This window comes from Meriones unguiculatus, chromosome 4 (genome assembly GCF_030254825.1).
Source record: "Meriones unguiculatus strain TT.TT164.6M chromosome 4, Bangor_MerUng_6.1, whole genome shotgun sequence".
In the NCBI taxonomy this organism is placed as follows: domain Eukaryota; kingdom Metazoa; phylum Chordata; class Mammalia; order Rodentia; family Muridae; genus Meriones; species Meriones unguiculatus.
This window is the reverse complement of record NC_083352.1, coordinates 23,561,667-23,580,338: the sequence shown is the minus strand read 5'-3', so window position 1 is coordinate 23,580,338 and position 18,672 is coordinate 23,561,667. Positions and strand designations below refer to the sequence as shown.

The following is an 18,672-nucleotide window of genomic DNA, read 5'->3' as shown; positions in this document are numbered from 1 at the left end:
TCTTCTGTATTTTCCCTGCCTCCTCATCGGCCAGCATCATAGCAATTCTTCTTTTTTACCTCTCTCTTATACATAAGAAAATTTTAAAATGTGTGTGGCCATATGCTCTATAGCCATTGCTGTGAACATGCTACGTTTCTCTAGTTAAAAATTATTTGGGGTTAATGATTTAATATCATTTGACTAGAACAAACAGAAAGTTCAGAGAAAAACTTCAAAATTTCTGGATGTCTTGGTTGTTTTCCTGCTTGTAGAAAATAAACTGTTCTAGGAATGATGAGATTTTGTAAAGGATAAGGAATCTTGCGTCAATGAACATACCAGTCCTTATCATTTTTTTTTTTACAAAAAAAAAATAATTAATTAATTAATTAATTTACTTTCAGGCTCAAGGTAGGAGACTAGTTTGAATATTCAAAGGAAAGCCACACTCAGGCACGCACATGAACATACACACACACACACACACACACACACACACACTCTTACACATACACAATGATTCACATATGAAGAGTACTAACAAATAGGGAATTAGTTTCTCCAAACTTACACTACAAGCCCACGTACACATTTGATAGAGTCTGATGACCTTTTCTAATAGGAAATGGTTTGAAATAACAAGAAAGGATTTCTGTGAGTTCTTCTAATACCTGTCTGGTATCTTGGATCCTCCTTAATCACATTAATTCTTGGGACTGTGAGGCTTCAAGAGAACAGTGGATGAACCTCTCTGAGTCTTCAGACATTGACAAACAGTCGTGGTCACTGAAGTATCTGGTCTGTAGCATCAGCCCTTAGCATACAAGCTAATGCGTCTCCTACCTGTGACAGACTTTCTCTGGTTGAATATCAGACATCAAAGAAAAATGAAATGAATAGAAATCTCCAGCTCTTTTAATAAAACTGCTGCTTCCTTTTCTTTTCTTTCCTCCTTTATCTTTCTTTCTTTCTTTCTTTCTTTCTTTCTTTCTTTCTTTCTTTCTTTCTTTTTTTCTTTCCTTCTTTCTAACTTTCTCTTCTTTTCCTTTTCCTTCTTCTTCTAGAAATAAGGATTATTTTTATTTTTTCCAAGACAGAGTTTCTCTTTATAGGCCTGACTGTCCTGGATCTTGTTCTGTAGACCTCAGGCTGGCCTCCAACCCAGAGATCCACCTGCCTCTGCCTCCTGAGTGTTGGGATTAAAGGCATGTGCCACCACCACCCGGGAGAAGTAGAGATTCTTAATGGTGATGTCACATAGAAGTCAGAATAGAATCATAGGTCTAATTTCATATTGAGCGTCTTGTTTTCCTGGTAAGACTTTCTGTTTGCTTAGAAACAACACTAGAACCTGTGTGTAGCCTGTGCTCTTCCTTCAAGGACTTTGTAGTATACATTGCTCTCAAGTTGTCTTGGTATATATATGGTCACTAGGTATTGTAGTCTGGAGTCTGCACCCCCACCAAGCAAAACACTGGACACAACAGGTTTTTCCATGCCTATATAAACTGAACTAGAAATAAAGATTTTACTAGATGATACATTATTTGTTGTTATTGTGAAGACATTTGTAGTGCTTCTGAATAAATGGACAATTTGGTCTAAGCACACTTGACTTTTCTAAAACTGTTTAGAAAATAAGGGACGAGTTGGGAAATGAGCAGCCCGGGATTTATTCTGGCTCCTTTGAATTCGGGTGGCTGTGCAGGGCACACTTCCCTTAGTGCACTGGGCAGTCATGATCTCTGCTCATCACATCCTTCCTGATCACTGTTAGGCCATGAAGCCCTTTAGAAATGGATGGGAAGAACAAAGGCGGCATCTGTGTGGCCCCCACCCCCAGGATGGTTTATGTCCTAAAACAAAGAGACAATCTCAGCCACTTAGAGTTACTAGAGCTTTGGGAATTGGAAGTCGTTTATTAGCCCAAGTAAATGGAGTGAGTGCTACCAGGAAAAAAAAATTAACCAGAGGCCAATATATTGACTGTTACACCCCCTGTTTCTGGCACAGCAGGGATGTAGCCAGGCAAACTGAGATAGGCCTGGCTTCTGTCAGCCTTTAAGAATGTAGTTCACCATGGCCTGTTTCAGTTCCATGTTAACCTGGATAGTTTCTAGCAGCTGGTTGATGAGGGTAAGATGCTAAATGCACAAGATAAATTTTTCAAGAATAGTGTAAGGATTAGGAAAGCAGTTTGTTTATATAGATTTCTCCCTCGGAGCCTAAGACTACAGACATCAACCGAAACCCCTGTGCAGCCACTGGCTTCTCCTCTACTTAACAGAGCTTAGTGCCAGCAGTGTGAAAAAAAGGTGGCTGTCAGCTTTGAGGGGGAGCACCCCCCCAAATTAAAACATACACAATATCTACATTTGTGTGTACACAGTCTCACAGCCATGGCCTATGTTTTATGGATAATTTTTTTGACATGATGCATTCAACACAAGCATTACCTATAACATTACTTTGGTACTGCTCTGTCTCTGACCTTTTATCTTTAGAGAAATAAGACCTATTATGAACTAAGTCCTTTGCTGAGTTGTGTGTGTTGGGTTAGGGAAGGCAGGGCAAAGGGAAAATAGTTTTCTTGAAGTGAAACATTCAAAAGCATGTTTTTTTTTCCTTAAAACCACCTATTCAGGATGCTCATACATGAAATGTTGACACAGTCATGACAAGGTTTGGTTTCTGTGTTGTTGAGTTATATAATTTTTATACCAGGAGCCTGAATATTGTAGATACACAATTAATAGCCTATTTCAGGCTGAGATGTTTCCCTGTTCTGATAGAAAACCTAGGAATGAGGAGCTCCTGGGAATTGCCATGAAATGTATAGCCTGAGGTTGGCCAAGTGTGACAGAGTAGGACATACCATTACTGCTCTATTACTTCATACACAGCAACCTTTGACCTTCTTGAAGAAAACATGCCCATGGCAACATAAATTGGCCATTTATGTCCACAGCTATCACACAAGTACAGAATTGCCATTGTTTGACTAGCTGCCTTATAGTATTATATAATTCAGTGTTTTAAGAGAGGCCCACTTTGTGCCATAAGGATAAGTATTCTAATAAGTATAATATTTTCAGGATTCTTGCCTACGATGACTGTTGTGAGATTATTTCAAATATTCATCAAAAGTAATTTTCTGTCTTTGCAATATTACTGTCTTAGTCAAGTATGTAATGAATGGCTTCAGGGCAACTATGATACTATCTTATGTTGGGGGTTGATGTGCATGCATACATGTGGGGATGGACCACAGAGCCTCATGCATGCTCTACATATACTCTACCACTGAGCTACAACTCCACCTCCCCAGCCCAGTCCCATCTATTCTTTTCTACCAATGGACTGGCAGTAACAGACATTTGCGTTTTACCAGTGGATACGACATATTGAGAAAAGTCCAATTACCTTTATCTACTACCATGGAAAGCATTTCATTGATGTATAAAAAGTAAGGAGAAAATATGTTAGGCATTTAAATGCCTTAGTAACAGGAAGAATGCAAGGTCAAAATATGAATGAACTCTGGTATTTAGCTACTAATTTTAGCATACATAAATACAAAAGGTATGCGTGAGGTATTTGGGTTATATTCCCAACACCGGACTAAATAGATGCAGAGTCATAGTAGTATTTCTCTTCTGACTTGTGTTCTTCCTAATCATTACCTTGTCCACTTGAGCTCTTTCACACTCGGACCTTTGGGATGGTTTCATTACTCACTGGTCAGCTAATCTCTATTTCCTCCTCCTTCAAAGTTTAAAGGATAGATGATCAATTTTATTAATCATGTTTTTCAATCAAAGTTTTCCTATGATCTACATGCTGAACATTAATTCTAGTCTTGGATACGGATATTGGTTGTTTTGTCACTTCGTTACCTTCATCTCTGCATTGTAATCCATGTGCTACTTAAGTTGAACTGTGGTCATTGAACATGACACAACCTTCCCACCTCCACAGATGTATTCTCTTATCTGTAAAACAGTGTCTTTTTCTCAGCCACAGGCCCTAGCTGCTCTTCATATCTCACCCTCTTCCTTTGCGTAGGTCATTAGATTCATAGATAAATGGCATAATTTATTGTTTTTGACTATACTGAATATTCCTTTCTTTCACAGAGTTTTCCTAAGATTAATTTTCAAATGTACATGTTGTCAAATGATACCTTTTCATTCTCATTTTCTAAAGCTCTATTGGGTTTTTTTTTATTCCTGCCTATTGCATTGATTAGGATTCTTACACAAATATTAGCTAAAAATACTGATAGCCATGATTTACCTCACTTGTTCTTCCCAATTATGGAAATATCCTCCTTCCAAGAGTTATAGGAGGAGGAGAATGTTGATAGTTTCACAGAAATCAACTTTCTTCATTAAATGCTGACTCAGTATCTATTAAAATGACTACCTCGCTTTATTTTTTGATATGCCGCCATCTTTGCTTAAGTGTGTTGAATATAAAGATGAACGCACCTCACAGTTTCTCTCTTTTGACCTTTCATCTGCTTTCGTTTCCAAACACATTTTAGAGGAAGAATAAATTAACTGATGTCATTAAGTGTCGCATGGTAATTCCAGCTCTGGTTGAATAACTGAATACTTGATCATTGTTGGCAGTTAAATTCTTTTGTTTTGATTTATTCTGTCACTGGTGAAATTTTTGTCTAGCCTCGACAATGGCAGGATAATATTCCCTACAATGGCGTGACCTTCTCCCAAACACATTGATCATGGTAGAAAATGCAGAATAAAGCCTGTGTACCATCAACATTTAATGTGTGATATCTAGAAATAGACCAAGGTAAGGCAGCCAGATGGGCTGCTGATATTTGCTTTGTAGGCAGTTAGTCCAAGCCTTCAGAATATACATTAATGGGAAAAAGATCAAGAGAGAGCCTGGACCTCTAGCTATAGAAAGCTTATACTCATAAAATGTCAATGGTTTCTTGAAAATATATAGCAGAACTTTGTTTCTGGAATTGGCTTCCTAACCGAAACAAGCAAACAAACAAACAAAAACAACAACAATAAAAAGCTATTGACTTTACAAAGAGAATAGTGTACATTTCCTATTTTCACTCCACCTAGCCAGTTATCCAAAGACACTCTCTGTTACTTAGGAAAAGCTGTGGCATCCTCTAAGACATTTGTGCCACTGTGAATTGTTATGTAAGTTGTAAAATAGCATAATTAGACTATTGTGAATTAAGTGTGCCATCAGGGAAAAATAGCAACTTGTATATGTGAAAATAACCTTACTGATAATCTTATTTTTCTAAGGATAACACTGTCTAATAAGACCAAGTAATTTTCTTAGCAATGTCTGGGAACTTAAAATGGGTTTTCTGTTTAGCTACAGATGACCTTGGTCTTCCAATAACAACAACAAGAAAAAAACCAAACAGAACTTTGTTTTATGAGGGAAGACATACAAAGGTTACTTCTCATTCTGCTGGAAAGAAAGAAATAATATTAGGGGCTTCTTGGGGCTTGTAATGGAAAGAAGTAGTTAAAAAATGGTCTTAATACTCCCCTTCAGCCCTAATGTATGTTCACTGAAACAAAACAGACTGTTGTTCATACATTTGCATGACTTTGAGAAGCCTGCCTCTGTGTACATTTGAATTCTTTTTTTTTGTCTTGTTTTTTTTAGATATACAATTTTATTTTATTTTATTATTAGTTACCTTTTATTAACTCTGTATCCCACCTGTATCCTATTCCCTCAGTCCCTCCCAGACCCTCCCTCCCTCCCTCATCTCCTCCCTGCCCCTTTCCAAGTCTACTGATTGGGGAGGACCTCCTCCCCTTTAATCTGATACTGTTTTAACAGGTATCTTCAGGACTGGCTGCAAAGTCCTCCTCTGTGGCCTAGCAGGACTGCTCCTCCCTTGGGGGTTGGGGAGGTCAAAGAGCCTGCCATTGAGTTCTTGTCAGAAATAGTCCCTGTTCCCCTTACTATGGGAAACCAATTGGTTACTGAGCTACCACGGGCTTCATCAGAGCAGAGGTTCTAGGTTATATCCATACATGGTCCTTGGTGGAGTGTCAGTCTCAGAAAAGACCCCTGTGCCCAGTTATATTTGGTCCTTGTGGAGCTCCTATCCTTTCCATGTCACACTAACTCCCCTTCTTTCATATGATTCCCTGCACTCTGCCGAAGGTTTGGTTATGAGTCTTAGTATCTGCTTTGATACACTGCTAGGTAGAGTCTTTCAGGGGCCCTCTGCAGTAGGCTCCTATCCGGTTACTTGTTTTCTCCTATGTCCCATACACCTCCCATTTGTCTTTCTAAGTGAGGATTGATCATCTTACCTGGGGGGGGTCCTCTTTCTTGTTTATCTAAAAACAGTGGTTAGATGCCACGAAATAGGTGTGGCAATGCCTTAACCATATGCATGTTGTTAGGCCCAAGGGCCTCTTCCATCCTTGTCAAGGGGAGTGCTAACCTTCTCTCCTTTCATACAACACACATTTGAATTCTTAACTCCAGTATTTTATTAAGACATCTACTCTTGAGATGGCATATATCCTCTTTTAATATACAGGATGTTATAAGATATACAAGGGTCCTTTCTGGTCCTTCCATTTGATATGAGTTTAAGTGGGACACAAACATATGTCCAGGCTTTAAGCTAGTTAATCTCCATTGGACTTTTGTGTCGACTTCTTTAGATAAATTTCCATTTGGTAGGATGTCCGCAAACTCTTGCCCTAGTTTACTAAGTAAGCCTTGAGTACAGATAACCTAGTGTGCTATTGAAATTAAAACTTCTCGTTCCAAGGTTTCCATGGTCCCATGAAGTTTGCTTTACTGATCCTATTGACTCCTCTCTGTCCTCTCCTCCATGCTCCCTCCCTCTTTTCCTCTCTCCCCCTCTCCTTTTTCTGTCTCCCTCTCTCTTTGTCTTCTCTCTCTCTCCCTTTCTTTCTCTTTTCTCTTATCCTCATTGTTTCTTTTCTTTTCTCCTGTATGGGCCTCTCTTGTCTTTTTCAGAGCTGGTGATAGAATATAGGGCCTTGCACACTCTAGGCAAAGACTGTACTAGTGAACAATGCTTACTCCTGTCCTTTCGTGTGTGTGTGTGTGTGTGTGTGTGTGTTTTATAGCAACGTTCAGTGAAGAAGAAATCATATACATGGTCAATATAAAAGCGAGCAGGTCATAATGTATATGTGTTTTGTTTGTGCATACAGTTGTGTACAGCTTTTGAATTTTTAGCTGTAGCAACTTTGGTTATGACTATTACTTATGTATGTTAATATGATTGCTGAAAATAGTATCTTTCAACTCTGCAAGTTGCTGTTTTTCTGTGACCTCTCATGAGACAGTCTAATCATGTTATTAGACAATGTCTCAGTGACAGAAATGTCTTGGAGGATGTAACAAGTCTTCCAAGAAAAGGGGAGCATCTTTGGGTTACTGGTTGGGCGGAGTTACAACAGCAAAGCTCTACCCCCCTCTTTGCCATGCCCATAGTTATTTTTCTTAGGGAGCCAACCCAGTCCTACCTAGCATCAGTTTAAGGGGGGAAGTCTTAGGAATGGGTGTTCCTTAAAGGCACAATATGACCTCTGATGATCTCCAAGATTCAGAAGAGTGTCTCCTATCTCCTCCAGGCGTTTTTTTTTTTTTTTTTTTTTCCCTTTTGCAAGTACCTATAAGCTATTCAGCAAAGGGTTGAATTACTATGCAGGAAAAAAAAAATGCCAACCCACAGTGCTTCTGTGGTTCCGGTGTGGCTCTGGCTTTTCCTGCGGAGAACTAATGACTGTTCCTAACATCCCCTTCATCCCTTACTGTGGAGAGAAGCTGCGTGGGGAGGATAGCAGAACTTTTCTTGCTTGGCTTCTGCTCCAAAGTGCTTCACCCTCAAGAGTCACTGAAACAATTTCCAGCAGTATGGAGTGCTTCCAGCAGAGGAGCCCTATCCTATTCTAGATGAGGATAATCATTTGAGGGGGGTTTTGGCTTAAATAACAACAACAAAACCCAACAGACTATGGATGAGCAAGAAAGCATGCAGATTTCTAAATACATAAGCATTGAAAATACAGGTAAGGTTAAAAACTTTGATTTCGTAGTATGGCTGCTTCATATAGGGAGGCTGATATTGTTTGGGTTTTATTATTATTATTATTATTATTATTGTTGTTGTTGTTGTTGTTATTGTAAGTTTAAATAGTTCATTGAGAAAACCTTATGTTTATCCAATTTTCCACAAGTAAATGAGTAGAAAGTGTATTGAACACAGTCCTTCAGGAAGGACAGCCTGATTCCTCTCAGGTGTATACCGGTACTACTTCTAATTCCTGCTAAGTGTCCATGGAACACGGCCTGGCATCATACCAGAGGTGTGTGTTTGTGCCATGTCTTAGTCTGTTGCTGCTGTATGTCTGCTTTACTAATGAGGAAAACAGTGTTTAAAATGAAGGAAAGGGAACCATCTGCCCAGAATTACTTTTGTTTTAGCTTTAGCTACTCTGGAGAAAAACATGTGTGCTTCCAAGAAGAAATTCTTAGTAATGAGTAGAAAATACCAAGTTGTTATTCAAGATGTTGAGCCAGTGTATTTACAAAAGTAGGCAATAGTGGAATGCTCAGAAACTAAGTTACAAATGTGGTTTTTATTCTTGTGTTTCATATCAGACGAGCATTATACTACTGTAAAGCTCAGGGCCGTGACAGTCACCTATAAAACCCCAGCTACTCAGAAGGCTGAGGCAGGAGGCCTGCATCCTAAGGCCTGCATCCACCTGGGCAATGCAATGAGACCCTGACTTAAAATAGTTTATAGTGTTTAATGATTACACTAATTTGTAATCGTGTAAGTATGTTTTGGTTTTTGTAATGTGGAACTTCAGTAAGAAAATGATGGAATTGTGTAGATGCTGAATGTAGAACCAAATCATATTTAAAAGACTCTCAGATATTTCTCTTAACCCATTCATCACTTTAATTACTTAACCAAAGTGATGGTTTATGAATTCTTGGCAAGCAGTTATAATAGAGCAGGCTGTCTGTGTTTATTGAGTACCTTACAGTTATTTGGTGACTTCAGTTGCAAACCAGGCCCTCTCCCATCACATCCCCTAAGAAACAATGAGATTCCAGTGTGGGCAGCAGTTATGTTTTGCTTTTCTTTGTCCAGTGTTCATGTGCCAGTGTTGGCCTAGTGGCATCATCTGAGTGCAGGACTACCACAGAAAACAATCTTGCAGCCAACTTTGTAACAGCCCCTAGCATCACAGTTTTGTGGCTGAATTGAACTGAACTGTCCCCTGGGTAGGAGACTGCTAGTCATTGGCACAGTTGTGGCCTGGGCTTGGTGCTTCTCTGCATTAAGAGCAGCAGTGGTCATTGCTCTGTAGCTTACCTAAATAGCTTCCTTTAAAGAAACATTGGCCGTAGTCAACTTTAGTTATGACCATTACCTGTAATGGGCAGGCAATGAAGTTTGAAAGGACAGAGAAAAGAAAGGTGTGCAGTATGCAAAGAGAAAGGAATCAAGGGAATCTTAGCATACAGCTAAGGACTTTCCTAGCCCCCTAAATAGTGGACTTTGATTTTCAGAGCCTTTATGGGGCAGGGAAATATCCAGCTTCTTTGGCAATGATCAGTATCGCTGACTTATATTGTCATAATCGATGCATTCTCTGACAATAAGTTACTCCCTTATTTGCGCTTTTTCTCCTTGCATGTTATTTGCTCACTTGCCGTGGAAAGTACTTCTGCGTTAGTGCATTCATATACACAGTCAACACAAGAACAATCAAGTCCTCTTTGTACATGTTTTATTGTTAAGACGGTCTCATTCTGTAATTCAAGCTGGTCTTGAAGTCTTATTCTTATCATTTCATATGCCCTTTGGCTCTAATTATAGGTGTGCCAAGGCTAGCCCAGCTAGTTTTGTTCTTGCCATTCATAACACTAAGTAAAAGTTAGCACCTGCATTATGGCAGTCTGCTTACAAAGCAGAGGCGGATGGGCATAATCAGTGCACACTGGGTGGGATCAGTGCAGAACACCCTTTGTGTGGTGAAATGTATTCTCCCTGCAGTCCCTAATTCCTTCTTGCAGCTCCATCCAAAACAAGGGTGTCCATGTGCCTTGGTGTGTGAGTCCTGTTCTGTTGCTTTATTGGTATTTTTGGCATCATCAACAAATGGAATATGACCTAGCAATGTCTGTGTAGAAGCCAAAGGACCAGGCTATCACTATGAAATGTATAGACTCGCATACCATATTTACCCAAGAAGAAAAGAAAAGCTGGCCAAAAGACTCCACAGGGTGAGCATAACACCCTGTTTTTCTGGCAGGTTCCTCTGAAAACTACAGCTCACTCTTGAGTCTGGCTGTTGTTTCAGAGCAGATGTACCCAGTCAGTTCACACCAAGCATCACCTAGGACTTAACTTGCTGCTTTACAATTCATGGGGTTTTTAATGCTGCTGTTGAAAAAATGCTAAGCCCAACAGTCATGACTGTGTACGAAAGCTGCTACCTCATTTCCAGGAATTAGCTTATATCAAATGTCTCATTACTACTGTCAATGTAATGATCTAAGATCCCCCCCCCGCCCCAGTAAAATGAGTTAGGGCTAGGTACTTTGAGGCATTATAAAAGAATAATCACTTCAGAGAGAGATATCTTTAAGAAGGAAGCAAAGAGCTATTTTTTGTTTTAATGTGCATTTATTAATCTTAGTGATTTTGATAATCCCACAAGGTCAGCAAGTCCATGGAGTAAGGTTGACATATCTGACTTTGGCTTATATCACGATCTATTTTTCTTGTTCACTTATAAGTTAGGTAGAATGTAGAACCAAATCATATTTAAAAGACTCTCAGATATTTCTCTTAACCCATTCATCACTTTAATTACTTAACCAAAGTGATGGTTTATGAATTTTTGGCAAGCAGTTATAATAGAGCAGGCTGTCTGTGTTTATTGAGTACCTTACAGTTATTTGGTGACTTCAGTTGCAAACCAGGCCCTCTCCCATCACATCCCCTAAGAAACAATGAGATTCCAGTGTGGGGCAGCAGTTACGTTTTGCTTTTCTTTGTCCAGTGTTCATGTGCCATCCTCCATTTGTTGAGGATGTTGGTTTAGGTGTCAGTAAAATGCCATAGGATTTACTCTGAAAGAGACTTTCCAAATGGGCTACTCAAGTTGGGCAAAAGACGTCTTTACCACCATGTTACGCATTCAGACACCACTGGGAACTGCTCGTGGATCGGCACCCTTCAGCAGCAAAGTGAAGTGACAAGTCACTGCAGGTGCTACATACCCTCCTTGCTGAATGGGGACAGGAAGGATACCCAGCCAAGTGAGTTAGCAAGTGGAAAGCTGTCAGCAATTGAAAGCCTTAAGACAAAACCTTTCACGGTTAAGGCAGCCTTATTCCTCATCAACTAAAAGCAGTTGCCACAAATTAAGAATTAATACACCTATATAAGCAGTTTTTCCTGAGAAGACATATTGTTTGGCTAAAAGCATGTGCTGTATGGTGTATAGAAATGTTCTCTATGCTATGACTTTATGAACCAAATGATGTAAATTACATTCTTCTCATTGTGATAGGGGTTCTGCTAACGTAGCTGACAGTAGGCAGGTAGTCACCAAGCTTTGGTTTGGTTTGTAGATTTCTAAAGGATTCCTTTAGTGACATTTAAAAAAGGTCTTTTATTGAAGTAAGTAAAAGCTGCCTTAGGCCAGAAATGATGTAGCTCAGTGCCTGCTTTGCGGAAGTCCCTGGGTAAACATTCTATACATCACAAAATCCTAGTAGAGGTTACATCATGGAGCTGGGTCTAGCTAGCCCTTTTGTCAAGTTTTTCATGATTCTGGTTATTAAATAAGAAAATTGTGCTTCTTCTTTCCTCATCCACTGATACTTTATCTATAGTGAGCATACTCTGCATAAAAATTGTCTGTGGTTGACATCAGCCCTGTTTTTAGAATGAGACATTTAGGAGAGCGGGAATCAAAGGCTTCTAAAAGGGATTTGAATGAGATCACTTCTTGAAGTTCAAGCAGTCTGCCTTTCCTTCACTCTTCCTTCTAAAAGCTGTGGTGCCATAGACAGGAGGACAGGAAACAAGAAAGGCTATGAGAAATCAGAACCTGAATAATCAAGATGTTGACTAGGAAAAATGAAAATAAAAGAGTAGAAAAATTGGTTTAAAAATTTGACAAAAATGTACTTTGAAAAGAAATGAAAAAAAATCAGAGTAGACTAAAATGGAGAAACAGTACATAGTGGGTCAAGTCAGTGTACAGAAGAACACTGAGCCATGCAAGTAATAAACCAGAAGTGACAAGAGATGAGGGATTTAAACATCTACAGGAATAAGTCAGTAGATAAGATAAAAATTTCATCTCAAAATCGATTTTCTTCCTGAAAAAGTAGACAGAATCTTGACTGGCTTGCGGCTTCTTATCCTGATTGATATCAGTGGTGAGCATTTACTGACATGAAGCCCTGTCCCAGTGTTCATTGCCATGTAAAAAAGGAGAGGCCCTGATGCTAAGTGCCCTTGAGCCTCAGAACAAGGTACTTGGTTTCAATTAATGTGTGTGCTCAGTGGTCATTCCTTTTCAGCTTTTCTTCCATAAGACATTCAGGTTACCAAATGAAGATTTTATAAGCCAAAGTATGGCTTGCTTCTGTGTTCCCGGTTCCAAATAGATGAGTCCTATAGCAGATTGTACATTTCTAGAGATAACAAACTATCTCCATTTCTTCAAAAGAATGTTGGCCACCAGACACTTTGTTGTCAGTTGTTTAAAATGCAAAAACCGAACATACACATACTATACAGGTGCCAAAATGAATTATTTTATCAGTTATTACTATTACATTTCTATCGTTGATGTGATTGGATACCATCACATTTGAGCTTTGCTAGAGAAGGAATTGTATTTGATCACAGTGGTGGTTCTCTTTACAAAACAGAGTGTCAAACTCTCCTCTTCTTTTTTTTTCCCCCCTTTCCAGCCACATCTACATCCACAACTGGAACCAGCCATCTTGTAAAATGTGTTGAGGATGAGAAAACTTTCTGTGTAAATGGAGGCCAGTGCTTTATGGTGAAAGACCTGTCAAACCCTCCAAGATACTTGTGCAAGTAAGAAATGAATTCTCCCTGTGACTTATATCTGCAACTGCTTCTTTTTCCCTATTTTGTTGCATCCTGTTAAATAATGCTGATTTATTTGTGGAGGGTTTTTGAAATATTTATACCATCTGCCATCATCTCTGTCATGTCCAGACTTAGTTTTACTCTTTTCAGTGTTTGTTGGTGTTGTTTGCTTTTGGTTGTTGTTTGGTTGGTTTTGTTGGTTTTGGTTTTTGTTGGGGCTTTTTTTTTTTTTTTTGGCCTTCATATGTATAATTTTGCTTTCCTCATGGTTGTCCTTAAAAGCTAATGAAATAAATATGCAAATATTGTTGAACTCTATAAATTTGGATCCCTAATTTTTTACCCATGTACAGATGACTTGTAAGGTAACACTCTTCTTTTCCCCGGTGCTCACCTGCAAGGTGAACAGGACAGCTAGCCAAAGCAGGAGAGCAGAAAGTGACCTGCTGAACAATTTTTTAAAATTGGGATTATGTTATGAACCCATAATTGTTTTTTTAAAACAAACTTTAAGTTGCTCTTTCTAGTTATTTAAAACAAAACAAAACAGAAACAAACAAAAGCAAGGCACAGGTATTCAGAATGCATTTAGAGTGTGGCAGCAACATCATCATAAAAAAACAGTGTTGTCTGTGCCTAAATCGTACCTTTCCTTCCAATGACAAGGAAGGCTAGTAGATGTACAGTTAAGAAAATTAAGTGTAGTCAAGTGAAGTGGCACACATCTTTACTCCCAGCACTTGGGAGGCAGAGGCAGGCGATCTCTGAGTTTGAGGCCAGCCTGGTCTTCAGAGCAAGTTTCAGGACAGCGAGGGCTATACAGAGAAACCCTGTCTTAAAAACAAAAAACAAACAAACAAACAAAACCCAACAGCAATAAAAAGAAGTATCAAGTTTTTAGTCTCTCACCAGTAACATAAAGCTGTGTTTTTTTTTTAAATTGGTATAACAACTATTTAAACTTTCTCGTAAAAGAAAAATCAGTAGGACGATTAAGATGCATGTGTTTATTTTGTCATACATTTTAAGTCTATTGATAGCTGTCCCATGTTAGTTATATGGACTCATAATTTGATATAGATAATAGATGTTTTGTGTCTTGGATGGGGCCTATGGTACAATTGATAGAATGCTTTCCCAGCATGCCCCAAGCCCCTGGCTCTGTATAAACTGGATGTGATGGTGGCAGTACATGCCTTTAATCTGGGCACTAGAAAGGATCAGAAGTTCAAGGGCTTCTTCCTAGGCTTCACAGTGAACTTCAAGCCAACCTGGGAAATGTGAGGCCCTTCAAAAAAAAAAAAAAAAAAGGAAGAAAATAGTCTTCTTAAGAAGCAGCGGTGCCAGCTCATGTTGTGGGAGGATGTGTGGTGGATTTTATCAATGGAGACCATTTACCAAGGCAAATCATGTCTTAGAGTGAAGTATAGAATTTTAATCTTAGATTCTCAGCTAGTAAAGTTTTTATGTAGGAGTCTCATTAAGCTTTTTTAAAAAGCAAGATAAAAACAGCCAAGTATAAGGAAAGCCAATTTGCTTTATATGTGCATGATACTACGTTAGGGATATTATTAAAATCACTCTTAATGTTAAAATTAGTTGTAATCATAAGAATTATTCAGTTGTGTCTGCATATGGCCAGTTTTCAGTTTTAGCCTTCAGTCCTGCTGATTTGCTATAAAAACCTCACAAGATGAGAACCCCCCCATGTTTATTATGGTGAGTAGAGATGAGAACATTTTATAGCCTCCTATAAGAGCTTCTATCACATGGAAAATGGAGATGCAAAGAATTACAACCTGTAAGATGTGAGGTTCATTTATTTTACTGGAAAAGAGTGTGATCTTAGACATAAAATATCATTGTGTTTTAATAAACCTCCTTGAAAAAATATACGTAAATTATATTTCTTTAAAATTTCCCCATTTTAAACAATTCTACCTCCATATTATCTATGTCTTGAATTTTGACCTCTGTAGAAGAACATCTAAGGCCACTATGTTTTAATGACAATGATGAAATGCGATTATTCCTTATCACAGCCTTTGCAAAGATTTACAGGCTGCATGAGTGCATACTATAGGTTCTGAATACCTCTAAGGAACCGAAGCAGTTATTTTTCCACATATTAATTTCACCTATTCTCAGCCCTCCCTTATCCTACACAAAGCACACAACTGCATGCGTGCTGTTCATCTGCTCCATTTTGGTACCATGCCAACAGCTGTGAGTTTTCTTCACCCACACAGTGTCTCATTAAACTTTAAGTACTATCCAGGAAAAGAAAAAGTACTTCTGTTCTTCTTGGTAAATGTTGAAGTGAAAAGCTTGTTACCTCTGTAGTAATTATTGAATTAGCAAACTGAGAATGAACACTTCCCACCACTCAAACCAATTGTCTGGTGAATCAGGCTTATCTTTTAATTCTTAGAAAATTACCTTTCTTTCCTTCTTTCCCTTTTGTTTTAACAAAAATATTTTTAAGGACTTTTTATTTATTACTTTTCTTTTTATAGAGAAAATCTTTAATATCTTTGATTTTAATTCTCCCTTATTTTTTAGAGTGCAACTTGATTGAGGCATCAAAATAAACCAGTGCCTTCATTTATGAATAGGAGTACTTAGCCTGGCATGATGGTGCATACCTGTAATCCCAGAACTTGAGGAGGTAGAGGCAGGCTAATCTCTGTGAGTTCAAGGCCAGCCTGGTCTATAAAGCAAGCCCAAGACTACACAGAAAAACTGTCTCAAACAAACAAACAGAGCAAACAAATAAAAGAATCAGAGTTCTTACATGTATCATAAAAACAGATCAAGCCTTGTTAAATGAAAAACTTTTTTGATAAAACCATCTTATATTAAAATCATCTATAATGATAAAATAATAACTCAGAATTTTTAAAAAGTCACTTAATATGTATATCCTATGGTAATGTATTGTTCACTAAAGCACTTGAATAAAAACGGAAAGCATAAAAATGTTCCATTGGCTCACTGAGGTCCTGTCTATGAAGCCAGTTCATAGTTTCCATATGGCCCATCTGCCCAGAGCAAAAACATTGCTGAAGCCTGAGCCACATTATTCAAAGTCAACTTTATCCTTGACCAAAGACATGACTCAGAGGCACCACAAGCACAGAAGTTTCCAAGGAGTCTCTCTGGGCACCTAATCCACCTTTGTCTTCTTGGGAGTTGAACTGGACTTTACAGCAAATATCTTTGGTCCCTCTGCTTAGAACAAGGTGTACCAAATGGAATAGCCATAATACAGTTAAATAGTTCTCATAGGAGAGGTTTGATGGTTACATGGATTTGCCTGTAGGGAATAGATGTGGATTAGAGCATTGGTTCTCCTCTTTTATATTACTCTTCTCTCTTCAGATAAATTTAAGATTTATCAAAAAAAAAAAAAAAAAAAACGTATTAGTTACTATTCCAGATTACAGAAAGAGGAGAGAGGAACTGAAACGGTTCCTGGCTTCTGATGCTCTATCATTCTATGGTCCAAAGCAACAAAATCATTTCAACATGAAATTGTCCAGAATCTTTCTTCACTTCCCTTCTGTCCATTGCTCTGAGCAGTTCAGTAGAGAGCTGGCTTACAAGATATGAATGGGATGTTTTTTAAGCTAAAATTTATTTTTACAACAGACAATACTTGTAAATGTGATATGTTGCCCAGTGGACCGATACAGGCTTCCAGTGTGGGATTTGGATTTTAACCACCAATTTTGTTAAGAAGTCTTTTGTCTTTCCAATTTCAACCCCCTGGACACTGTCTTAATTTATAACATAGAATTAATATGTTCTCCAAAACTTTCCCCCAGAGAATCAGAAAAATTAAATGAGTTCATTTCTGCTAAAGTACTTTTAACTCCAACAAGCCTTTTTTTTTCTTTTTTAAGAATAAAAAGTAAATGGTACTATTTTCTGTGCAGACACTGAAAAATAAATATGGTCATGTTACCATGTTTAAATCATGGTTAATCCGTAAGTTCTCTCTCTCTCTCTCTCTCTCTCTCTCTCTCTCTCTCTCTCTCTCTCTCTCTCTTTCTCTTGCTTGGTTTCATTTATTTTGTGGGGGAGGTGAGTCAGGGTTTCTCTCTGTAGTTTTGGCTGTCCTAGAAAGCTTTGTAGAACTATGTTAGCCTTGAACTCAAAGCAATATGCCTGCCTCTGCCTCCCTGAGTACAGGGATTAAAGGTACCATGCTGGCTCTAAGTTTATTTGTAAGTTTTTATGGCTTTTATGAAGCCACCAGCTAGCATTGTAACTTTGCATATGATGGATTATTTACATCCCTAATCACCATATTAATATCTTTGTTCACCAAAGATTTAAAAAAAAATCAAAATTAAAACTCAGAAATCAATCTACTTTAAGAGATAGTGTTTCCTTTACCCTGGTCTTGTAAGTTTGTATAATTAATATTTATACATTTGTGTAGATCATGCTGTATTTATTGTTAAAAGATCATTACATAAATAAAACTGTTGAAGATAAAGTCACAGTAACATGCTACTCTAACTTAAATTCAGTAAATGAAATGATAATATTTGCCTGTAGACTGCTTTGTGGGAAGAGGCCCTTTTAAAAACACTGAAAAAAAAAAAACATAAGTCATAGTCTCAGGTCCCTAGACGTTCTACATGTATAAGGAAATGAAATGGCTAAGGAAGTAATATATTCCAAATAGCACGGTGCTGACTTTTAAGGTAACTAGAATGTAAAGGGAAAGAAAGGACTAGGAACAGGAGTGTTTACAAACTTTTACAGAGTCCTTGCAGCATACTAGGCTTTCCTTGAAGATCTCCTTTTCTTTCCTTTATTTTTTATCAACATAAAGAAATGTTTCATTCTGGCACTCTTCAAACAATTAAGTTTTATAATTTTTCTTTCCCCCCCCCCCATCTCTCTCCTTCTTCCCTATATTCTGTTCTCCCACCTTAGGAGCATCCTTTCTTCTTTCATACCACATGTATCCTTACCCCTGCTCCCTTGTCCTTTCTTCTTTGTTTCCATGTCCTCTTACCTAATTTTATAGCCTATTCCTGTCCTCATGCCTCCTTATATATAGACACACAAATACTAAATTTGTAGGATCTGGATATGAGAATGAACATGGTGCCTTGCTATCCAGAATAGCACAGCTCTGCTCCAGGAAGGGAAACAAACACAAACAACTCTTTTGGTAGTGCCATTAGTTAGTTATGTGTTCTAAAGGCTGAACAGGGAACTTCACACATTGTGATGGCCAGTAAGGAGCCAGGGTAACTTTGGAAGCCAGGAAAATAACACCATGAACAGAAGGATATGTTTAGCTACACATGATATGAAAACCCAGCGACTGAGCATGATTCAAAGAAAAAGTCAAAGACACTAGCTAAGGCTAAGGTTTCACAAAATACTGCCAGAGTAGTAGCAGAGGTGGTGTGTGTGCTGTTCATCAGCCAATGAGTTGACACAAACAGGCGAAATTAGAATTCATTTGAGTCATAAGAGCACCGTACATGCCATCCTGATTC

General features: G+C 38.3%; 1 protein-coding gene and 1 non-coding gene across 16 annotated transcripts in view; one reads left to right on the top strand and one right to left on the bottom strand.

Moving 5' to 3' along the window:
* Positions 1 to 18,672, top strand: part of Nrg1 (neuregulin 1) — a 1,043,775-nt gene that overhangs the window by 990,751 nt on the left and 34,352 nt on the right. For 13 of the 15 annotated variants that reach the window (XM_060381586.1, XM_060381585.1, XM_060381587.1 and 10 more), the window contains one exon: positions 13,003 to 13,132. In XM_060381586.1, the coding sequence (XP_060237569.1) occupies positions 13,003 to 13,132 (130 nt within the window). Of the gene's footprint in view, positions 1 to 13,002; positions 13,133 to 18,672 lie in introns of those variants that run through there. The other 2 variants (XM_021639217.2, XM_060381592.1) reach the window with 1 other exon arrangement.
* LOC132653888 (U6atac minor spliceosomal RNA) lies at positions 6,343 to 6,470 on the bottom strand. The gene has a single exon (XR_009591715.1). It is a non-coding gene; the product is annotated as a U6atac minor spliceosomal RNA (small nuclear RNA).